We start from the raw sequence: 22878 nt of genomic DNA, 5'->3' as shown, positions 1-22878 counted from the left end.
TTGTAAAGTTCTTTAAGCAAGGTTTATTTACATTTATTTTTCAACAACACTATTTCAAGTCTACAGAATTGGGAGGAGCAGCGGAAACGCCACTGTTGATCCGGTTACCCTCCTCTCAACCATTATAAATCTATTAATCACTGAAACGAGCAGTTGGACAGAAACAGTAAGAGGAACAGGATTTTTAAACAACAGCAGAACTCAAACGGTCAAGACAGAAGTACACAGAGGACTCAGGTGGATAACTCACTGAAGTATCTTCACTTGCTTTGACTTTTCAGCGTGAACTGTTTGCAAAACGTACGGTGTTCGTATTGCTCACTTGTTTCGTTTCATCGTAGAAGCGAGGGAGACAGTATGCATTTAGAATGAAATCATCGGGGCGCAGCACACAGACAACCAGGCGAGGACGAGCAGACAGGGCTGTCGGCGAGCTCGGCAAATACAATCTTACAATGTGTGCGGCTAAAGGAATGTCATCTGAGTCCACTATCAATAATACAACATAACAGGAACTTTACAATTACCTTACCAGTAAACATTAATAGATAGACTTTTTTTTTTTGTATATTATATCTTAAAATATTGTGCTTTTTTTTCATTTGAAGATACAATCTTCCAGAACACGTTAACGGAAAACATCAGCTACTTGTGTGTCTCTCGTCATCAAGTGCTAAGAGTCAGTACGGCTTCCAGTGGAGAAGCAGAGGTTTCCTCAGAACAGTGCTACGCTGCGTCGCGGGGACGCCGGGGCCTTTCCCAGCAGTCATCGGGTGTGGGCCGGTTCCAGTCTCAATCTGGTCCCATCTCACCTCACTCCCATGCGTAGTTTACTTCCCATCAGCCGTGAATGCATGTTTGTTGACTGCGGGAGAAAGCCGGAGCAGTGGAGCGGACGTGGGCGGAGAACATGGACACTTGAAACAGAAACAGCTGACTTTCAAAGCAGGAACCTTCGCCCCCAGGCTCAACCTTTGAGCAAGACTCCATGAATATGTATCATCACTTTCGTCTCACAAAAAAAAATTGCTGAATTCATAGCAAAGTGATTTTTTATTTCCCCATGTGGCCATCAACTGTTTAGCTGTGGAGACCTTTTGGATTTATAATGACTGCTTAAAATGGCATTCATGTTCATAATTGCATCTGCCCCTGCTCCCGCAGCCCCAGGCCAAATGTAATTAAAAGCTCTTAAAATTTAGTCACTGAAATTATTTTCTCATTATCAAGCCGGCGTCTGCATGAAGCGGCATATCACTGCCCATTTAACGGCTAAATTAGTCACTTTTAATTATGTTGCTGAGGACATCATGGCTGGGATTTATTTCCATTAGTGTTGTTATGCGGTGCATGCGTCTACTGTACATATCCACGTTGCTTAATTGAAAACTCTCTGCTGCACAAGTGATTTGTGATTCCCTGCAAAGTGCATTGTTTATTCACATTATTCCTGTAAACATCATCTGCATCATCATCTCAACCCAATGCATCCATCCAGAGCTGTTCACATCAAATTCAGGACTGTTTATTTTTTCATTATTATTATCATTATTTTTACGTTAAAGGTCAGACATTAAATGCTGGAAACATATTTAAGTGAGATGTATGCATACGTGTCCTTTAAGCCAACGTATTTACTTGAAATGTGTATTTATTTGTGTATTTTATCCGTTATTTTAGATGAATTTACTCTCGGCCTGTAAGCTGCAATATGAAAAGGAGCTTTTAAAACTCACCAATCCATGGTGTGTCTTAAAGAGTTGTTGAAATGAGATCTGTAGGTGGCAACCACTCTGGTAAGTTTTATTTTTGAGCATGTAATATGGCCTGTTCCCATCTACTGGAGAGGAATCTGGTGAATGGTTCCTAGGGAGCTATCAGCCCCACACGGAGACATGCAGCAGGAGTCACAGATGCTTCGGACGAGGTTCCGCTCTCTTCCACACAGCCTGAGTCTCAGTTAGACAACGTGTCCAGTCCCAGCGAGGCGGCGTGCTGCTTGGCCCTCAGACGCAGGTTCTCGATGCTGGTGGTCTTGCTGTTGTGGCTGGTGAGGCCGGTGGCGGCGGACGCCTGCAGCAGCGGGCTGTTCCACACCTGCTGGGCGTGATGGGACAGGGACTGGTAGTAGGACTGGCAGGGCAGGGAGCCCAGTGGCGCGGGGGGCATGTTGACATTCATCCCCAGGTAGGGGAGCGATGACGGGGCGGCCAGGTCGAAAGCTTGGTAGTGCACCAGGTTGTTGGTGGCGGCCATGTGCTGGCGGAACTGCTCTTGCAGGCGAAACAGGCTGAGAGGAGAGGAGGAGTAAGAGTGGCTCTGGGAGAGAGGAGCAGTGCTGGCCAGGCTGCTGCTGCTGGAGGAGGAGGGCGTCACTGACGGAGAGACTCCTGGAGAATCTGGACAGAAATGAAGCACTTCTAATCAGTTTATGAACATTATTAGTCAGATAATGACGTAGTTTTTGTCTCTTAATGAAAATCAGTCATCTTATGTTCTTACCTGGTTTAGGGCTGAGTCTTTTGCAGGTCAGGGAAGCGTCCTCGGGCGTCAACGCCCTCTCTGACTTCATCTCCTCTCTTTGAGATTTACTTTCATCCTCCTTATCTGTGACGTTATCTTCCGCTGCCGACTCGCTGCCCGAATGTTCTGCTGAGGTAACATTTAGCTCCATGTCCAGAGCCACAGGACGAACCGAGGGACCCTCCGTCTCCAGGGAAGAGGAGGATGAGGAGGATGAAGGGGGAAGCTGGGTGTCAGGAAGGATGGTGGTTGAAGGAGGCGTATCCTCCTTCTCGCTTCCTCCTTCCCCCGACACCTCCTTCTGCTTCTGCAGCTGCTCCTTCTGGAGGCTGCGCTGCTTCTTACGAAACTTTGCTCTGCGGTTTTTGAACCAGACCTGATGGTAAAGATCAAGAAGGATTTTGATTGATTTGGATTTCATTGTAGAAAAGGCAGAAAATAAAATGTAGATTACTAATTTTAGCGCATAAAAAAGCCACTAGAATATCAATGCTTTATTTCTTTTAACATATTTGTAATGTGATTCAGAAGAATTGCCTGCAGGCATTTTTAATTCATACTATCCTTGCACATGTCATGGCAATTACTGGACAATATTAAGCTGAAAAATGACAAGTAAAACCACGTGGATGGACTAAGAAATGAAAAAAGTTTACATTATGTTTGCATTTAACTTGATAAAACACCTCTCTGCTCTTGAAACACAGATGTACATCTATTCATAAGGACGGTGTTTATTGCTCCCACCTGCACTCGGGCCTCGGGCAGATTGGTGCACATGGCCAGGCGCTCCCGCATCACCACATCTGGGTAGTGGGTCTTCTGGAAGGTTTTCTCCAGCGCCTCCAGCTGCTGGGCGGTGAAGGCCGTGCGGCTGCGTCGCTGCTTGCGGTGCTGGGAGCCATAGCGAGCCTCCAGGATGATGTCTTGAAATGCACAGCCGTTGGAAAAGAAGAGCACACGGCAGGTTTTATTTTACTGGGCTGAGATGGAGAAGTGTACAAATACTAAAAAAAAAAACATAGAGAGAAAATTATTAAACAGCCCCACTACAAGAATTTGTGAAAAGAAATTCAAACAGATTAACCAGAGCTGGTGTTAGAGGCAACTGTATCGTTCCTTTTAGAAAAAGTGCTTTTAGTCAAGCTTGTTCGTGCCTCTCACACCTGGAATGCAATACCAAGCACGATACGTGAACTTCTGACTCTGACCTCTTTCACCAAACATCTTAAAATCATGGAGGAACAACACTGTTATCACAACCAGGCTTAAACTTGTGTAGTTGGTTTTAATGTTAATTATCTGTTTTAATTTGTACGTACTAGGGCAATGTGCAATGCAACACACTTTGTACTATATGTGACACAACTTGGATACTATCAGTACCATAATATTACCATAGCTGGTATTTCATTATTATAATATACATTTTTTGCTCAAGTCACTTTAGACTCAAGTCACTTTAAGATACAATTCATATTGCTTTTAAATGCTGCTAAATATATTTTGCTACTATGTATGTTTTATGTTCACTTATTTGATTGTATTGTTTGACTGAATTGTTTCTGTTTTCTGTGGGGACTTTAAACTAGCATTTCTGCTAAAACCCACTGCTTAATGTAGTGTTCATTAATATGCATTGTCCCGTCTAAAATAAAGTGAAACTTAAAGTTGCAACAAACACCAAAGCTGCAGCAGAAGCCCGCGGGCAACTTGACTTCTGCAACCGTGGGAGGAAATAGTCCAACAAATATTCCAACAGGTGATCAGACTGATCAGTGATCAGCGTTGTCTGTGTGCAGTGTGCGTGCGTGAGCGTGCACTCCATTACCTGCGAGTCTCTCCGCGAGCGTGAGCGCGTGCACGGAGGGCCGGTAGTCGGGAGCGTGCTGCGCCTGCGCGGCCTGCTGGTGCAGGTTGTACATGGCGCTCAGGGAGTTCATGGCGTGCAGAGAGTAGCCGTTCACCCCGTAGTGCTGCATGGCGGGGCCGCGACCTGCGGGGGGACAGCAACACATGAGGGGGGTTAAACAAACCCAACTACGTGAATATCATTTATTTTTCTTTTCTTTTTTTTTATCTGGTAGGTCCAGTAACGGAACTTTTTTTAAATTATTTATTTAATTTTTTTTTATTGATAATAATAATCCTGATAAAAAGACCGCAGACCCCCGCGCTGCAGGGGCCAACAGATTTGAATATGCGCTCGCAGACTCAAGTGTTATCCATTAACATCCAATTATCATTCTGCTCCATTCATTAATTATACAAAAGACTTTTAATTGGGGTAATTATCACTCGTTCCCTTAATGAACCGTGACGGATGCCTTATTCATGAATTTATTCGCGTCGTTTCCTAAATCCCCATTGAAAATGTCGCTTTGACTGATCATGGAGTTGATGAAATGTTGTCAGAATTACGGGTCTCAGTGATAAAACCGGCGGAGCAGTATTTTATCAGGCCGTGATCATGTTTGGTTACTGCTCATTTTTGGCGTCTTTATTTGATTTGATCTATGAGGCCTTATTTTATTATTTCTTGTAAGAAGTAGGCCTAATCAATTTATTTTGGGTAATTCTAAATTGTTCTTCATACATTTACTGCCCTGAAAAAAAGGCTTTTAAAAAGTGTAATTTCTGTATTTCTTGAAGGAAATCATTTCAGCATGCATGCAGTTTCTTCAACTGTGCGTTTCTTTACGACATTTGCAGAGATGAAACGTAAGGACATGATTAGATATGTATTAGTAACCAGGAGCCTGACGGGAGGGGGGGTGGGGGGTCTCTGAGGCCAAAGCAGTTATTATATTACAAATAGACCACAGGGAGGAGATATAAATCTTTCTGCTGTATGACAGGTGTGTTTCCTGGGAATTAAGGTCTCATATAAAATGCACATATGGCTTAATATTAACAACCTGCTTCAATGTTCTCACTTAGCCTAACGCTCCTTTATAAACTTGACAATGTAGACTAAAGTAGTTTTACTCTTTTTTTTAACTTCATCTAATTTGACGAATATTTGTGGATTTCTTCATGTGTTTTCTTGAAGCATATAAATGTTAACAATTCAAGTATTAGTTTTTATCTTCACCAATAGTTCCGTATTTTAATGTTTTCCATGCTCTAAAATTATCCTTCTGTAATTTAGTGATTAAAATGCTTGGACACTTTAATTGCAACATTTTTTTTAAAACGCGGACTTCAATGTAATATTAAAATTGACTAAAGATGATTGATAATACATTATTATTATCAATGATCTCAATAATAATAATAATAATAATAGTAATAATAATAATAATAATAATAATAATAATAATAATAATAATAATAATAATAATAATAATAATAATAATAATAATAATAAGTACTTTATATAGTGCTAAGTACAATAGTAATAATATTTGTCTTCTTTTTGGCCCTGGGTGTGTGCGTGCGTGTGCCCGCTCCCAGCCCATTAGATGCCGCGGCGGCTGATGAATGTGATCAGAGGGCAGTGGGGAATAGTTTAATTCGCCGGGACAGAAGGTGCTTCGCTAAACATTTACTTTACTCCCCTAAGTATTTGAGCTGAATGGGCCCCCTCTCCCCCCTCTCTCCCCCCTCCTCCCTCCTCTCTGGCGGCCTCTTGTCCCGCCGGCCCGGGGCAACGTTTTGGCTGAGATGTATGGCTTCTCCGCGGGTAGAAATATGCATGTTGATCCCCATTTGGCCCCCCGTCTAATGGAAGTGCAAATAGGTTTCGACTGCGAGGCCCTCCATTCATCATCACCGCTGACACGGACGGACGTACAGTGGAGCTGCGCGTGCGCGGTAATGGGAGGATCGGCCGCATTTCTGATGCGTCTCTTGTTTCTTGGAATTCAGTGCGTTCAGACACAACGACTCAAAGCGACTTCATCTTAGAAAAATCAGACGTTGCGTAAATGAGATATTTATATACAGTATGACTGCACACTAGTGAAAGTTTGAGGGTGCAAGACACCTGGTAATCTATTGATTTAACTCCTAAAGTGACACTGAAACATATTCTGATTCCAGCCGCACGTTTTTGCCTCAAACATGCTCGAGGAGGAAAGAAGTGGCTTTAAGCTTGCATGTCATATCAAAACTGCCAGCGTTGTTTATAGCCTGTAGCTGTCCTCCTGTCCAGATCTAATTCTACACAATAGCTCATGCCTGTGAGCCTGTCACCGCGGTTATTGTCATGCATGAGCCCCCCGTGCTGCAGCACCGGGCCCCCGTGCTGCAGCACCGGGCCCCCGGCTGCAGGCACCGGGCCCCCGGCTGCAGGCACCGGGCCCCCGGCTTCAGTCACCGGGCCCCCGTGCTACAGTCACCGGGCCCCCGTGCTACAGACACCGGGCCCCCGTCTGCAGGCAACGGGTCCCCGTGCTGCAGACACCGGGCCCCTGGCGGCCCTTCTCCGTGTGCCATTATCATATCGTCATTATGGAAATTGGCATGTACAGTGCAACTCTTTGATCCGGCTAAATTAGGGAAAATGTTATTTGCTAACAGCCCCCCGAGGGCATGAGTGGGTCTGACAGGCTGCTTTTGCTGCGTCACTGGTGTAAACCGCAGAAGAGAGGCGTCCGTGATTTAGTTTTGCCGTGCGCGGTACGCGGGAGCCCTGTGTGTTATTGTGAAGCACTGATGTACAGTTACATTAAAGTAGAGCTATTTCACTGTCAGTGTTCATTCTGCTCCGGCAAATAATTTGAAGACCCGACACTCAGGAACAACATTATTTTAAAGCCAAAACAAAAACAAAACGAAATAAAAGTTTTTTTAAAAAATCAACACATTTTTGAGAGTAAAAATTCAGTCACGTGACCAGTTGCAGGTAAAAGGGGCGAGGAAAGGATTAAACTTTGTACATGTCCGTTTTGGACATTTTGCCATATTTAAAAATATATAATAGTGAGTCCAAGACAAACATATAATTTATACTCTGCCTAGTCACTTTTTATTTACCTGTTATAATTGTGTGTTTTACCTTGACATTATTTCATTCTAAATGTGGACTAGGTTGCTGTTTTAAAGTGATTTGTAAAGTTAGTTTGGCTTGTAAAAGTATAAAGTCTGGGTTGTACAATAAAAGACTGAATCAAATGAAAGATGTCTCCTATAGGAGCTGTTTCCTCTAAATCTGGAGTGGTTTAATACATCAGAAGCAACAATTAACAACAACATAACACAACAGCCCGCATCATGAATACATGAGAAAATCGTATTTTGTTATTTACTTCAATGCCATAATAAACGCACTGAGCGCATTTTATGTTTTAACCCGTGTAGTAATTTTATTTTCTTTTTTTTCATATAAAAGTACCATGAATAAAAACAATAATAATGAAACTTACCTCGAGTTAAGAGGGTCTTCCTTTCTGCGAGCTCCCACACAGACAGCAGAGAATCCAAACTTCTCCCAGGTGAAGGTTTGAGTGTGTGCGTGTTTCAGTCCGCGTGTCCGGCAGCAGGTAACCAGTCAGGGCGGCAGGAAAGTCCTCGGGTCTGTTGCTTCTCCACGATCACGCTGCTGCTGTTCACGCTGCTGATGCTCCCGCGACTCGTCTGCGTCTCCCGCGGAAGTGTGAAGCCGCCATCTGCTGGTGCTGCAGATCCCCGCGGAGGGATTTTAAAGTGAGCTCACGGGGCTCATCCGGCCTTCCTATTGGCTCCCAGGGCTGTCAGTCAATTCCGTGAGCTGGCCGACCGTCCAGCCGCGCTGAGTTATTCTCCAATATGATAAGTTTCTGCACATTATGTGTACGCGCCCCCCCCCCCCACCCCCCCCCCCCCCCCCACACACACACACACATACACACACACACATACACATACACATAAACACACCCACACACGCATATATATACACACACATATGGTCTACTTATATTTTTCTCAATCTTTTGATAAACAACTCATAAATATTTGGTATTAACCAGAGCTTCCTTTCGGTTGCAAATACATACACACGCACACGCACACGCACACGCACACACACACACACACACACACACACACACACACACACACACACACACACATATATTATATATTTATATATATATATATATATATATATATATATATATATATATATATATATATATATATATATATATATATATATATATATATATATATATATATATATATATATATATATATATATATATATATATATATATAAATTATGTAATATGTGTGTATGGAAAATATCCAATCAATTCACATACAGATTTTTTTTTTTTTTAAATGTAAAAGTTTTAGTTTTTTAACTCTGAATGTGCGCGTCATTCCTCAGCCTTTTTTCTCTCTCTAGCAGTCACCTAATAGTTTGTTTGCTCTTCAGCTTTCCTTCCATGCCACTGAGGCAGAAAAGGGGACCTTTAAAGAGATGGCTAATAGATGCCAGGGTGCTGCCTTTACACTCCCCGGCCTGGAAGGATTTGGGATGGGGTAGGAAAGACAAGACGCCATCTCAGCCTCCAAAAACCCCTGTCTTGAAATGACTGCGGGTAAGAGGATTAGGGCAATAATGCCCTTCTCTTCTTGAAGGGTTTTTAGAGAAGATTTCTTCTCCCGGAGCAAAACCGTTTAGGTGGGGAATTAAGGGCAGCGCAATAGCCTTTTAATGTAAAGCTTGCATATTTTGTTGGGAGTGTCTGAGAAAGTGCTTGGCCCATTTTATCTCTGAACATGTTTCTCCCCCAAACGAATCTGAACAGTGGACAAAATATTGAATGAAAGACAGAATATGAATGTCAATGCGTCTTAAAGCATATTTAAATAAGGGCGGCCAGGTGGACAATTTATCGCAAAGTTTGCGTGGGTCACCTTGAGTTACGGCGGTGACTGACGAGGTGACCCAATAGATGAGAGATCAGTGAAAACGCCACTAACAAATGTTATTATTATATTATATTTTATTTTAGCCTATAATCCTTAGAATAGAATGACAAAAAAGTAAATGGTTGGACTTTTAATAAATGCTCCTTGATATATCTGCTGCAACCTGTAACATGATAAATAAAAAGGCGTTATGAACGATTAAATTAAATCTTAGTAAATACAGTTTTAATATTTTCCTTTAATATTGTGGGTTTTACCTCAATCTGTGTTCTTGATAGAGTAAAAAAAAAAAAAAAGTCCCAAGTGCGCCTTCCCTTTAAAATCACTATTTCCCTACCCTCAATTTTTTTTTTCTAATATTCTCCTTTTCCTGCTTGGAAAAATTCGTGTCCCTGTGATTCTCTCGCCCTGGTATAGGCTCCCATCACTCGGGTTTTTCTCCGATGTCTGAGAAAGAAAGAGGATTAACTTGTGAACCAATGGAAATAAGAACTTAAACGGGAGGTAAATCTGGCCAGTGTCTCTTTGTGAGGACCGTCTCTAAAGCAATTAAAGCGAGAAAGAGTTTCTTCTCAGCGCCTCTCCACCTAAAGCTCCTTAGAGCGACCAGAGCTGTCCAGCGCATCTGATGGGCTTAAACGCCAAAAAGCAGCTCCCCTTACCACTGTACACAGCCGTGCGTCGCTGAGTGTCTGTGGACAAACAATGACCCCCAGATCAGGGGAAATTCACAACGCCTGTTACTGATCTCCTTTTTAAAAGTCTACATCTGTTTAAAATATCTGCCGGACATTCTGACATCATTGGAGTTTGAACGATGGACCTATTGATTCATATTTTATATTTGAAAGTAAACCCATTCCCCTTGTTTCAGCCTTTTGCTTGAGAACAAAAAACAATCTTTAATACACTGGATTCTGCCCTTTAATAGCTAATTAATATTCTTAATGATGTTTCTGCAACTTCATGAATACATTAGCTCTGCAGTCCAGCAAGCCTCAGTCTCCCATCCACTATTCAAGGGTATTTCAGCATCTGTTCATCCCACAGCAATTAATCATTTTGATGTGTAGTTTAAAATCGACTTCTTGCAGGGGACCTTTTTGACAAGAATAACAAAGCAATTTGCCAGGAGCCACCTCTTAGACACCTTATTAGCAGCACTTCCACAGTAAAACCTGCTCTCCCATTCCTTTTTCCTTTAAAAAAAAAATATATTAGATGAATGCATTTAAAGACGCAGCAACGCTGTTGCGGTCTCTTGTCAGCGCCACACCTCTGAGCCCTCCTGAAATCCCTTTTATTTTTGACAGTATCTCAGAATCTCCTCCGAAATCCTTCCTCTAAAAGTTTTCAACCTGTCAGTTTCCTCTAAAAGCTGGATAATTCCAACTCCTTTTCTCTCCTTCCATCCCCTTCTTTCTTTCTTCTTGCCCTCTTTTTTCTCTCTTGTCTCAATCCCTCTGTCTCATTTCTTTTCCTTGCCTTCTTTCCTACCTCTCTCTCTCCTTCTCCCTCTCTGGCCCGGATCCCTTTGCACAAGGGGCTCCATTGTATAGTCTTAATCCAGAGGCAACACAGCTTTAGGGACATGCAGGGATAAAAGGCCCATCAAGCCCACAACTTTATGGGGGCAAATCTCTCCCTAATCCTTCGCTTTATCTAAACAAAAGCCCCTCTGCCTTAATCCACCTATGTGTTGAAAAAAAAAGAGGAAAAAACTCAGAGTGGCAGAGAATAGGGGAGGAAAAAAGAGAGAAAACAAGAGATTGTTAAAGGAGAAAAAAAAAGTCTCACACTCTTGGATTGAACTGGAGAAGATCTTTCAGCGAGGGTCAAAGTTTCCTGGAAGAGGTAAGTAACACTGACAAGCCCTCCCATGTCTGGTGTTTACTGTCAGCGCCGTTCTCGCTGGAAAACCCGGTCCATATTTGATCAGAAGGAAACACGTTCATCATACCAATGCAGACGTGTTGAGATCAATCTTCAGAATGGGATGTTAAAGTGAAAAAAATCCTGGTTTATTGATCAAAGTATAAATAAAAAGGTAGTGTTGCACAAAAAGCCCTTTTACATCGTTCTTTAAGTTTCTTTGGTTTTGACATCCAGGGGAAGATCAAAAGAACAATCAACTTCAGTCTTTTCTTATTTTTTTCTTCATCCCTTTACACAGTAAAGAACCACATTTGGTAACTTTAGCAAACCTACATGCTATGAACATTTATAAGAAAATGTTACACATTAAAAAAGGGCCTTTCATATTTCCCATTAACCCTCTAGAATTAAGATGTCAGATTTATTGATCTCTTCAAGGGTTAAAGCTCTATTTGAACAGTAATTGTAGCACATGATTGAAACTGGAGGTGTGATTGACTCTTAACCTTTCCTGTGCAACGCAAACATTAGAAAGTTTCTGCTTTAGACTTTTCTTCATTTACTATGACTGCAAAGTCCCTGTTTCAAAAATGTCCCAAAAGACTTTTAAATGATACAATCAAATATTAAATGTACCATTTTTAAAACTGGAGACAGAATCTCCAGTGTCACATTGTTTGTAAGAAAGAAACTATAGGATGGGAGGAGACTTCACATGTTTGCGTTTGTTGCACATGTACTTCTTTATTTATTGATGGTGGTAAAGTAAGCAGTTTCATCTGTTAATTGTCCTCTTAAACTTGGTTCTTCCCAAAACTCCTTCTAACATCCAGAGCTGTGATCTTACAGAATAAGGACAGTGAGAGTATTATTCCAGTTCCTGTGTTACCTCTATCTAGGATCTTTTCACAATTAATAAAATAGGTGCGTGGAGCCAAAGCCCCTCCATGCAGCTGGAATGTCTTCACTTCCTCTCAAACATCTGTATTTATGACAGAAAACCCCACTGTATCAGCGTCACATCAGACAACCGGGCCCTAATCTGGAACTGGATTTCCCAGACAGAGCGCCTGCAGAGTTACAGAGGTAGAAGTTGGACCGCTGGGGTTTTCCCTCTCCTTCATGCCACTTTCAGCTTGCTGCTCATCGTGATGCCTTCATTAACACCCTCAATTACCTTCTCCTCTGTGGCACCATTCTTTCTTAATAGAGCTAAAACAGAGCTAATGAAGCAAATAGTTGGGACAATTTAGTCAGGAGAGATAATTAAGACGATCCAATGCAATCCAACTCGGACCAGGAGAGACAGAGAGAAGTCTGGGAAAGATCCAGCGAGCAGCCAACTAAAGCACGCGTCACTCTGCGCCAAAGTGTGGAGGAAACGCTTTAGACTGGATTGAATGGATTTTCCCTCTGGTGGTATCACTCATAATACTTGAACCATTAAAAGGCTGATCAGCAGCTGGCTGGAGGCATCCCTGAATCCTCCGTGCAAGGATTGCACCTGGCTCCAAGAGGAGGAAAATGTTTCCTAAAGAGGCAGCCGTGATGCATTCCACCACAATAAACTATAAATCCTCTTCTTCACAGCGTATTACAGGAATGAACATAAGGGATTGTGTCATTGTTGGCCTATAATCTGGCTTTAAACTCCTTGTTTTACAAATGGTCCTCTTCAAAAAGCTCCTTTTTTTTGCCCGGGTCTGTTTTTTCTCTCATTTGATCGTGTATTAACCTGCTGTTTTGTCATAAGCTGGTTTTAATTTTTTTTTTGTTCACTTGCATGTCATGTTTAGGGGTTGACTACAATTTCCATCCCTGAGTCCCACGTGTACGGTGTCAGGGGGCTATATACGGCAACTACATGTAGAAGAACGTACATCTGCAGTAATCGCTCTCTTATGTGTGCGTTTCTGTCTTGTTGTATTTGTGCCACACCAAAAGAGACCTTTCACACAGCGAACTGCAGTGCATGCAGGGATGTAATAATCTCCCAGTTGCTCTGCCGGGTGTCCTTGCCCTCCAAAGCTAAGGGTAATGTCCTCTCCTTTTTAGGAACCGGAGATGGCAGCATTTTTTTCTGTTCGTTGAACAGGCAGCCTGCATGAAATAACTCCTGATAGAAATGTATAAGCTTCGGTGCCCTGCTGTCTCCAGCAACGTCTTCCCCGCGCCAAGCATGTGTGCCACTGCAAAGTTCAAAAAATTATATCAGTTAATAATCAATAATTATATAAAAATCAGTTTGAGTGTCGACCACTTTTGTAGCTTCATTCATCATATTCATATTGTAGATATTTGAAAAGCCTATCAAAGTCAATAAATTACTTATCAGACCTGTTTTTCACCTTTTGACTCAAATCCGCCATAATGATTACTGATTGAATAAATAAATTATTGTCTGATTGTTGATGTGTTAACATTAGTAAATAATGTATTCATGAAGTCTAGGACAGGTACCCGGGTGCTGTAGCCACGGGTGTGAAACGTGAACGTTTGTGCACTCAAGGGTCGCCATCTTGCCACGCAGCAGACCTGGTGACACAATCGTTTGATCCTTTTCAGTTAGAAAGAAGATGATTGAAGAGCGTTAACCTCTTGGAAAGGAGAGGAGGAATTATATTAATAACAAGGATTTTATTTGTATTTTTCTGTACTTATTTACCAGGGACAAAAAGTCTAACATGAACAGTTTCATGGTGTCAACTTAACTAAGGTAAAGTGCTCAAAGTAGAAAGTTCACCCTTGTCACGTCCAGAAAAGAATAAAACTGCATTTACACGTTTATAAAGTCCTCATGAACGTTACGCAGGTAAGTACAGTTACACAGTAGGTTGTGTTTGAGTGAACCAGATAAAATATAGTGTTTTGCTTCTGGGTTGGTGTGAAATAGTTCATTTTTGGAGCCTGAACAGGTTTGATGATGGATTTACTGCCATAAAATATCAGCAACTGACCTTCTATCACACTATAATTTAAAAATGCATTCATTCCTTCATTCTTTTTTGTTTTAAGCTGATTTCATTGGCTGTTTGTTTGGATTTAAAACGGTCATAGTCAGAATTAAGAAACGCAGGGACATCACACATATACACATACATATACACACACACACATAGACACACACACACACACAAGAAAACAAATGCACAACGTATCGATCAGCACAAATTCAGCCATCTCTACATGGTGACTATTTGATGTTTTGTTGTGAAACTGGATTTAAGTACAAAGAGCAGCGTGCACCTGAGACTGATGGATGCAGCTCGGTGTTTTCAGGTATCAACTTCTCAAAAAAAATGAAAAGTCTGTTCCAGAAATCAGAAAAATCCAGTGGGATAAACTGGGAATTGTGTCAGTGCCGAAGCACGTGACTGACGTTGCTGCTTCTTCAGCCCACTCGGGCCGACTGGGGTGAGGGGACGCCGCGGGTCTGATTCCAGCTCCCAGCTCTTTGGCAACGTCTTCACTCGTCCTTCCACCTTTCACGTTATCCTGCTCCTTGTTTGAGTGGAGGCCTTGCCCCTCCCTCCTCCCCCTTCTCCAAATCTGCTCCCTCCATTGCCTCTGAATGGAGTCTTGCTGGGCCCAAGTATCTGTGTAACGAGCGGGGCAGGACGATCACAGTGGGGTATGCAATTGTTGGCATTAGTGTGTTTACATTTGTGTAAACTGCATACGTTAGTGAGTTAGTGTGTTATTTTCTGAATGAAAACACCGTGTTTGCTGTCAACACTACTTCCACTAGATCCACTGGCAGACATTCCCAGAGACAGACACACACCATCAGCTCACCTCTCAGTGATCGTTTAGCACTTTTCCTCAGCAGGGAGCAGAGGGAAGAGGTGGAGCAGGAGGCTAATGGATATGTTTGTTTACCTATTTGTCCCTGACGTGATCAATCGATCAGCTGGCTAATTCACTGCCACCGCGGACTCATTACATTTCCATTTAAATTGCAAATGGATTTCTTTGATGCTTCATCTTTGGTTCCCTTTTCCTCTGCGTGTCTGTGGAGTCGATGAACGGCGTGGACACCTCTGAAGCTCAGACCTCCGGCTCCTTCACATTATATTTACAGCCCTTGTTCCAAAAAAGTTGGGACTCTGTAAAATTTCAATTAAAGACGTATAATGATTTCCAAATCTAAACCCTTATTTAATTTACAGCAGATCATAAAAAATGAATCATATGTTGAAAGTGAGGAAATGTACCATCTTAAAAAATAAATAAGAGAGGGTACTTTTGAATTTTATGGGAGTAAAATGTCTTACATTTTTTAAATATAGCTCAGCAGTCCCGGGACTTATTCGCTGGTTGCTTGGTTCATGATTCTCCGGGTGTTTGTTCAAGGTCTGCGGGCATTTCAGTTCATGGTCTCTTCTATCAGCCATGGTTTGTAATCAATGCAGTATGTGTTTTAGGATTGTCTGGATGTGAGCATTTGTTTTTCAGTATAAACTTGCATATTGTAGTCAGCATTTATGCTTCCCTTCCAGATACGTAGAATATGTACGCTGCCTCATCCACAGGCATTAATGCACCCCATACCGCCAGAGATGCAACCTTTTGAACGGACCACTGATAAAAACTCATGTGGCGCCGCTCTTCTTAAGTTCAACGAACACATTGTCTATGTTTCCCCCCAAAAAAACATTTAAATTTCCATTTCTCATCAGTTTGTCACTTTATCTCAGCTTTGGCCCTGAGCATCCACCCATCCTGCTGCATCAGGTTTCATTATGGTTTCAAGAGTTTGAACCTGCAGCCGTGGATGGTTTACAGCAAACGGATTTACTGGTGGTTTCTGCAAGTTTTCCTGGGCCCATGTATTGGTTTCATGTTACTGGACCATGTTTGTTTTTAATACACCCGAGGACCTGGAAATCATGACCATCCAGAAGTGAGGGCCAGCCTTGTCCTGGGTACACAGAGATTTCTTCAGATTCTCAGAATTTTTGACAATATTGTGTGACGTTCAAAGTCGGTTTTACGCTGAGGAACATTGACTGACTGAATATTAGCCTTATTAGCTGCCCAGATGTTCCTCTAGATATTTCCTTTTAATATCTCTTATTTTTCTTCTTTGTCTTCTTGTCTTTTTGTTTATACAATGAAAACTGTGCCGCTAGATGTTATTTAGATGTTATTTAACTAAGCACAAACGGAACTGTGATGTGGTGGACGATGTGCTGTTGTATAACTTGAACACTGTTATTTCTGGTACGTTACTTAAGTTGTTTTCATGGTCAGTCTACAGGGTAGATTTTATAACTGAACAAAAGGCTTGTGTTGTTGGTTGTAATATACAATACATTCATATAACCACAATGAAAAACAAAATAAATAGTCTTTTAAAGATATCGGCTGAAATACCTAAAACATCAAGTCTTCTTTAGTGCTCCACATACTTTTATTCTTGTCATTTCTCAACTTTAGATCTCCTGTTAGCCTAAAGATGAACTTTAGCCAGTGTCAACACAAACACTTTTTATTTGGATAACTGCAAGTTTTACACCACAAAGAAAAAAGGTAAAAGGTAAAAGTTATGCAGTAAAATCTATCTTACAGGATAGGATGCATAGCTCTCAGGATATGACTTCAGCTTTGCCTAACTTTCTTACTATTGCCTTCACTAGCTTTTTTCTTTGTGTTTGTTTGTAGTTTTCCTACAGATATGCAGCATTGCAACTAAATTGCATGATTCTGGTCTTAATGTGACATACACTTTCTGACCGCATGACCGTTAAAGTACTTTGAATCATTTAGTTGTTGTACTGTGCTATACTACATATATATATATATATATATACATATATACATATATATATATATATATATATATACATATATATATATATATATATATATATATATATATATATATATATATATATATATATATATATATATATATATATATATATATATATATATATATATATATATATATATATATATATATATATACACATATATATAAACAGACCACCACAATCTGGCTTTGAGTTGGCCTGGAAGGGTTCAAAGCTCAAATCAACATCTTGCAGAAACCACCTTCATTTACAAATGAACCAGTTGGTTTGTTGGGCTAACTGGTGAAGGCTTGTAGCTCGTTGGTTTCTTCTGGCAGCCCCAGAACAGCCGGCTCCTGCAGCCAAGTTGTCCTGCATCTTTCTGAACTTGCATTGCCTTGACCTCTTCAGGTAATCGCTGAAGTGCCGACCATGTAACTTCAAGGTTGAGGCTCTTGTTGCTCCACTGACAACTGGAGGCTCCAAAAGGGAGACAATCTCCCAAATGTCCAGCTTTAGAGTGAAAATAAACATTTTTACAGCTCCAAGTTTTGTTAACTTAGTAATCTTAGTGGACCAGCTGATCTTTGTCTGTTAGCATCACTGCTAACAGATGCTAATGGAGGCTAAAGCGTAGGAAGCGAAGTTAGCCAGGCGTTGACTTGTTTTTTGTGCAGTTTTTAGTTCCAGGAAACTAGTATGACTTCTGTTCAGTGCTTTCTCGTTATATGACTGGTGCAGTGGTCCTCGTCCTCGTTTATTGGTAGCTAAATGGTAAACAGTTTTTTCATAGACTATGTTGGATGAACGGATTCTTTAGAAATAAGCAGTGAGGGGCGATTGTTGAAACTGCAATATATTCATAATCATGCACTCAGTGACATAAATCACACAATAAAAATACTTAAATAGCCAGTTTCATAACTGGAGATGGAGTTCTAGTATCAAAACTAGTTTGGAAATATCAGAGACAGATTCAGATTCAGATTAAGACTTTTATTGTCATTATACAGGGCACAACTAAATTAAAGGCAGTACGGAGTGGTGAGAGGGCCTTTTCGGTCGGTGCGCCGTGTGTGTGTTTTAAATACAGAAATGACACACAAAACTGAGGGTGCGCCTTTCCACACGGCACGCCGTATGGTCGTCAAAATACAGTAAGTCGAAATAAAGTAAAAAAGTAGAATATGTATAAATACAATAGAATAGTAAAAAATAAAATAGACTGTAAAAAGAACAGTATATGTACAGTAAAAAGTGTGTTCAGTCCACAGCTCAGGGGAGGTGAATCAGGCTGAGTGTCTTATGCGGGGGTGCTGCTGCAGCTGCTCCAGGGTGGCCCGCTCCGAAGGGTCCAAAACCAAACACAAATTCAGTAGGTCCAGGCAGCCTGGAAGAGAGGTCACAAACATTACGGATCAGGAAATACTCTCACTTACTCCTAGGAGATTTGGATCGTCCCAAAAACAGCCTTCTCTCACCGCGCGACAACTCACTGCTGAATCTAATGCTGTCGCAGATGAACTCTGTGGTGGTAAACTGGGGAAGTCCATCCAGCATTTCGTAGAGCAGAGCACCTAACTGCCAGACTGTGGTGGGGCCGGCCTCGTAGCCCCCACACATGTACAACTCTGGAGGCGCGAAGTCAGGGGTTCCTACAAGTCAGGAGGAAGGAGAAGTTAAGGACCAGGCACGAAGATCAGCAGAGGAACGGAGAACGGGAGTCAGACGTACCTGCAAACTTGCGGTAAGCTCCGTCAGTCAAGACGCACCCACATCCGAAGTCTATGATCCTCACTCGAAGACCGTCGGAGCCGGTCTGTATGAGGATGTTCTCTGACTTGATGTCACGATGGAAGACTCTGTTGGAGTGCATGTGCAGGACTGCATTCACCAGCTGCTTCATGATGCTCTGAAACACGGAGATACACGTGGGTTAAAGAGCTGCAGGAGGAGCTGGTTCCTGTCTCCGTGGAAGCTTCAACAAAGCAGGTTTCCACCCAGCTTCAGTACCAGAGCCGTGTCCTCCTGCAGGGGACCACCGTTGTTCAGGATGTAATTGAACAGGTCCACGGAGGGAACTGGTCTCTCCATGACCAGGAGAACCTCCTGCTCCAGGTCATACCAGTCCAAGAACGACACGACTGCAGATTTCCCCGCTGAAGCCGGTCGGCCTGCTGCTTTCATCATGAGCAGCACCTCCAGCGGGACCTGGCGCACCTTCCCAAGGTGGAACTTAAATGTGAGGAACAAAACAGATGATGAAGTAGATGCAGTTTCATATGTGTGACTTCTTGATCATCAACAACGTAACGGGAGAACAAAACTGAGGATCAGACTGCTCACCACTGGTCGAGTCTCAACAGTCTTTTTAGGGATGTGTTTGATGGCCACCTGAAGGTCAGAGTCAGCAGTGTGTCAGATAGAGTCGGTACTCATGAGGCTTGAGAAGAGAGGTGTGATACCTACTGGGAAATTATCAGCTCTTCTTCTCCCAGAATAAACTGATCCGAAGCCTCCTTCCCCGAGAATCTGAAGCTGCAGGTACTTTCTTTCAAAACGTGCTGCAGACACAAACACGGACACATTTACTACAAGAGTGAAGAACCCCTCCATGTGTATAGATGGATAGGTGGTGAGCTAAACATGACAGTAAAAGTTCTTTCATGTATCTTCAGACCACCATGAATGTACCTCTGCTCTCTGAGGCTGACATGTAGGTGTTCCCGTTGTCCTGTCGGGGGGTTGAGGGGTTGCTGGAGCTTGGCTGGACATCACAGCTACCAGGGGTCTCTGTGGTCGACAGCCGCTCGGTACAGCTCTCCCTCTCCCTCTCCCTGACGGTCTCTGCTGAGACAGCAGCGGGTTCACCTGTATCCCTGGACCTCTTTCCAGGGGCGTGTGGAGGCCTGCTGGCCTTCCTCTTAGTGGCAGGAACCCTGTCATCCTCCTGGAGGACGATGATGGGTTTGGTGGTGCTGCCACCGCCCTCTGAAAAGGTAAAGAAGCTGATATTAACTTGGATACATGTAGTAAAACCTGCAGTTCTGACATCAGAGTTAATATTGGATATATCTCTTTTTTAAGGTTCTGCATTATTACAGTTATATGCAATAATCATTAACTGTATGTGTTAAGTTCTTGGCTGAATATGAATAACTATGTTTATCATAACTTCAAAAAGGTTTGGCAGTGAAATGTTCATTTTACCGGTAAATGTATTTAAATTAATTTTCCACTGAAAAAATCAACAAAAAACCAACAAGTTAGTAACCTGTGAGTACATGTAAGTAAACAGCATATTGGCAATGGGCTTTTTATATAAACAAAATGTGAATATAAGTCTGTTAACAGTGTTTTTTGACTTTGGTTTCAACACTTTTCTCTCAGTTTTGATTCACTACCGACTCAGACTCTTATTTAAATTAATTTTCCACTGAAAAAATATTCAACAAAACCCCCCACAAAAACCTGTGAGTATATGTAAGTAAACAGCATATTGGCAATGAGCTTTTTATATAAACAAAATGTGAATACTGTTTGTCAACAATGTTTTTTTACTTTGGTTTCAACACTTTTCTCTAAGTTTTGATTCACTACCTATTCTGATCAGCATCAACCTGCTAAAACCACCCATAAATAAGTATTTTTTACCTGTTCTGAGTCTTAAACTCTTGTTTCACAGCAAGTAACACAGTATAAACACAAATATATGTCATTATACATATATGTCATTATATATACAGTTTTCAGCAGCGTTCAGTGAGTTTTAACAAAGTGTGTTTCTTGACATAAAAGAGAAAAAAACTAGTTTCCTATAGAATAACAAAGACAATGATTATTAAAAAACTGAAAATCTTTAGTTTAAAGTAAAAAAAATATGTAAAAATATTTGTTTTACTAATATTTTCTAGTTAAGTTTAAACATATACACCAATACAGACTAACACAGAGTAAACAGGAAGGTTTTTGCATGAAAACCGGCAGATGTGTCACCTGAATCTCTCTCAGAGGTTGGAGGATAACGGACGTCGAACGACTCAAAAACCAAGTTATTCATGTTTATCTTGAACAGGAATAATTCACACTGAAACGTCACTGCTGGTATCCAGAAGTTCAGCTCAAATGTAAATGTGGCTCACAGAACAGTTGGTTTTGGAACTCAGTGATTCCACTGTGATGCAATTTAGTTCTATTACATCACAAAGAGACAACAACAACAAGGAGAAATCATTCCAACATCACCTGCTGCACACTGGTGGTAGAAAAATTATGGTTTTTGAAAAAGTCTCAAACTTCCCAGAAGGAGAAAAAATAATGATGATTTTGGTTCATTTTCTGTCAAACACTGAATCTTTCACAACAATGAAGCATCATCACATATAGTCTTTCAAAATAAAGGACTTCATTGGGGGGTTCGTTGGGATTGGTTAACCAAACCAATTTGGTTTGGTTATGATTTCCTCTCTTACAACTACACATTAAGACCATGACCATCTTTGATGCCGTCGCGCCCCCAACCTGTAGCAGTATCATATCTGAAAATGGTTTTATTTGTAAAATTTGCATTTTAAAATGAAACAGAGCAAAGTTAACAGACAGCAAACCTCTCAAATGTCATGGAGATGAAATCTATCTGTGGAGACCCAAACTATTTTTTGAACCAGACTGTAAATATGTTCATCTCTGTTGTAAAGTTGGACATTTTTAACATGAATCAGTGAATATTGACACATTATTGGAGTCAGCCTCCAGCCGTCAGCCAAAGAACTTCGATTACTTTTTAGTTGCACATTCAATTCATTTCAAAGATGTTTATTTCGAACATGATAGCAGTATAAAGTAACAGACATGCTTAAACATACTTCAACAATGAATGCAAGAGACACTTATTTTTGTAGCAGCAGTCTTGGCCCTCGTTATAAGACATCAAAATATCTTGACATATTTTGAAGTTACAAAAATTAATAGTAATAATTTTACGCAGTATAAATATATATTGTGGTAAACCTGAGTATAAAGCAGCAGATCCCTGAGTTATTATTGCCATGCCAAGTTCTATGTCCCTGTATATGTCCCTGTATATGAACCATATATATGTTGAAGCAGGGAAACAATCTGAAACGTGCAGGACAGCTGGCCTGGAGGACTGGAATCGGACAACCGTAATGTGCCTCCTTTATGCTCTCTTATTTGTGCATCCAACGACCCAGTCTGATGAAACCTCAACTATCCTGGCTTAACATCACTGGAAGTGGGTTGCTACGTCTAGCCTAAGTGAAAAAATAACTATGGCTGGACCCAAATACTCAAATCTATGGATATGTGGAAAATCTGGTTTTGACTGTGGGTGTCTAGTTCAACAATCCTAACAACAGTAGTTGCTGCTACTGCTACAGCTCTGCTGCTCCTGCTACAGCTCTGCTGCTACTGCTACAGCTCTGCTGCTACTGCTACAGCTCTGCTGCTCCTGCTACAGCTCTGCTGCTCCTGCTACAGCTCTGCTGCTACTGCTACAGCTCTGCTGCTCCTGCTACAGCTCTGCTGCTACTGCTACAGCTCTGCTGCTCCTGCTACAGCTCTGCTGCTCCTGCTACAGCTCTGCTGCTACTGCTACAGCTCTGCTGCTCCTGCTACAGCTCTGCTGCTACTGCTACAGCTCTGCTGCTACTGCTACTCCTGCTACAGCTCTGCTGCTACTGCTAATCCTGCTACAGTTCTAGTGCTGCTGCTGCTCCTGCTACAGCTGCTGCTGCTGCTGCAGCTCTTTGCCTGCTGTATCTGCTGTCTTTACCATCTCAACACTTTGGACTCCATCTGG

The 22878-nt window shown here is 41.7% G+C and overlaps 2 protein-coding genes across 2 annotated transcripts; both read right to left on the bottom strand.

The window, feature by feature from the left end:
- Positions 1 to 44: 44 nt before the first annotated feature.
- Positions 45 to 8122, bottom strand: dmbx1a (diencephalon/mesencephalon homeobox 1a). Its single transcript, XM_061731208.1, has 5 exons — positions 7893 to 8122; positions 4355 to 4519; positions 3271 to 3449; positions 2503 to 2899; positions 45 to 2399 (listed from the first exon to the last, which is right to left on the bottom strand). Exons 2-5 carry the CDS (start codon positions 4503 to 4505, stop codon positions 1957 to 1959), a joined length of 1170 nt encoding a protein of 389 aa, XP_061587192.1. The 5' UTR covers positions 4506 to 4519; positions 7893 to 8122; the 3' UTR covers positions 45 to 1956.
- Positions 8123 to 18346: 10224 nt separating this feature from the next.
- LOC133452234 (serine/threonine-protein kinase pim-1-like) lies at positions 18347 to 21117 on the bottom strand. The gene is made up of 8 exons (XM_061731453.1): positions 21054 to 21117; positions 19752 to 20048; positions 19527 to 19621; positions 19404 to 19451; positions 19071 to 19292; positions 18792 to 18969; positions 18539 to 18712; positions 18347 to 18447 (listed from the first exon to the last, which is right to left on the bottom strand). Exons 1-8 carry the CDS (start codon positions 21115 to 21117, stop codon positions 18347 to 18349), a joined length of 1179 nt encoding a protein of 392 aa, XP_061587437.1.
- Positions 21118 to 22878: the final 1761 nt, after the last annotated feature.

The sequence above is a fragment of the Cololabis saira genome, chromosome 10 (assembly GCF_033807715.1).
Source record: "Cololabis saira isolate AMF1-May2022 chromosome 10, fColSai1.1, whole genome shotgun sequence".
In the NCBI taxonomy this organism is placed as follows: domain Eukaryota; kingdom Metazoa; phylum Chordata; class Actinopteri; order Beloniformes; family Belonidae; genus Cololabis; species Cololabis saira.
The sequence above is the reverse complement of the archived record's forward strand: the minus strand, read 5'-3'. Positions and strand labels throughout refer to the sequence as shown.

Bases quoted from the DNA above. Each gene is read 5' to 3' on its own strand.
- dmbx1a (XM_061731208.1), bottom strand. From the start codon at position 4,505: ATGCAGCACTACGGGGTGAACGGCTACTCTCTGCACGCCATGAACTCC. The intron at 3,450-4,354 runs GTAATGGAGTGC...GTGCATTTCAAG, and splicing joins GCTCGCGGAGAGACTCGCAG to ACATCATCCTGGAGGCTCGC. The intron at 2,400-2,502 runs GTAAGAACATAA...ATTTCTGTCCAG, and splicing joins AAGACTCAGCCCTAAACCAG to ATTCTCCAGGAGTCTCTCCG.
- LOC133452234 (XM_061731453.1), bottom strand. From the start codon at position 21,117: ATGAATAACTTGGTTTTTGAGTCGTTCGACGTCCGTTATCCTCCAACC. The intron at 19,452-19,526 runs GTAGGTATCACA...TCTGACCTTCAG, and splicing joins GAAGAGCTGATAATTTCCCA to GTGGCCATCAAACACATCCC. The intron at 18,713-18,791 runs GTACGTCTGACT...CCTGACTTGTAG, and splicing joins AGCTTACCGCAAGTTTGCAG to GAACCCCTGACTTCGCGCCT.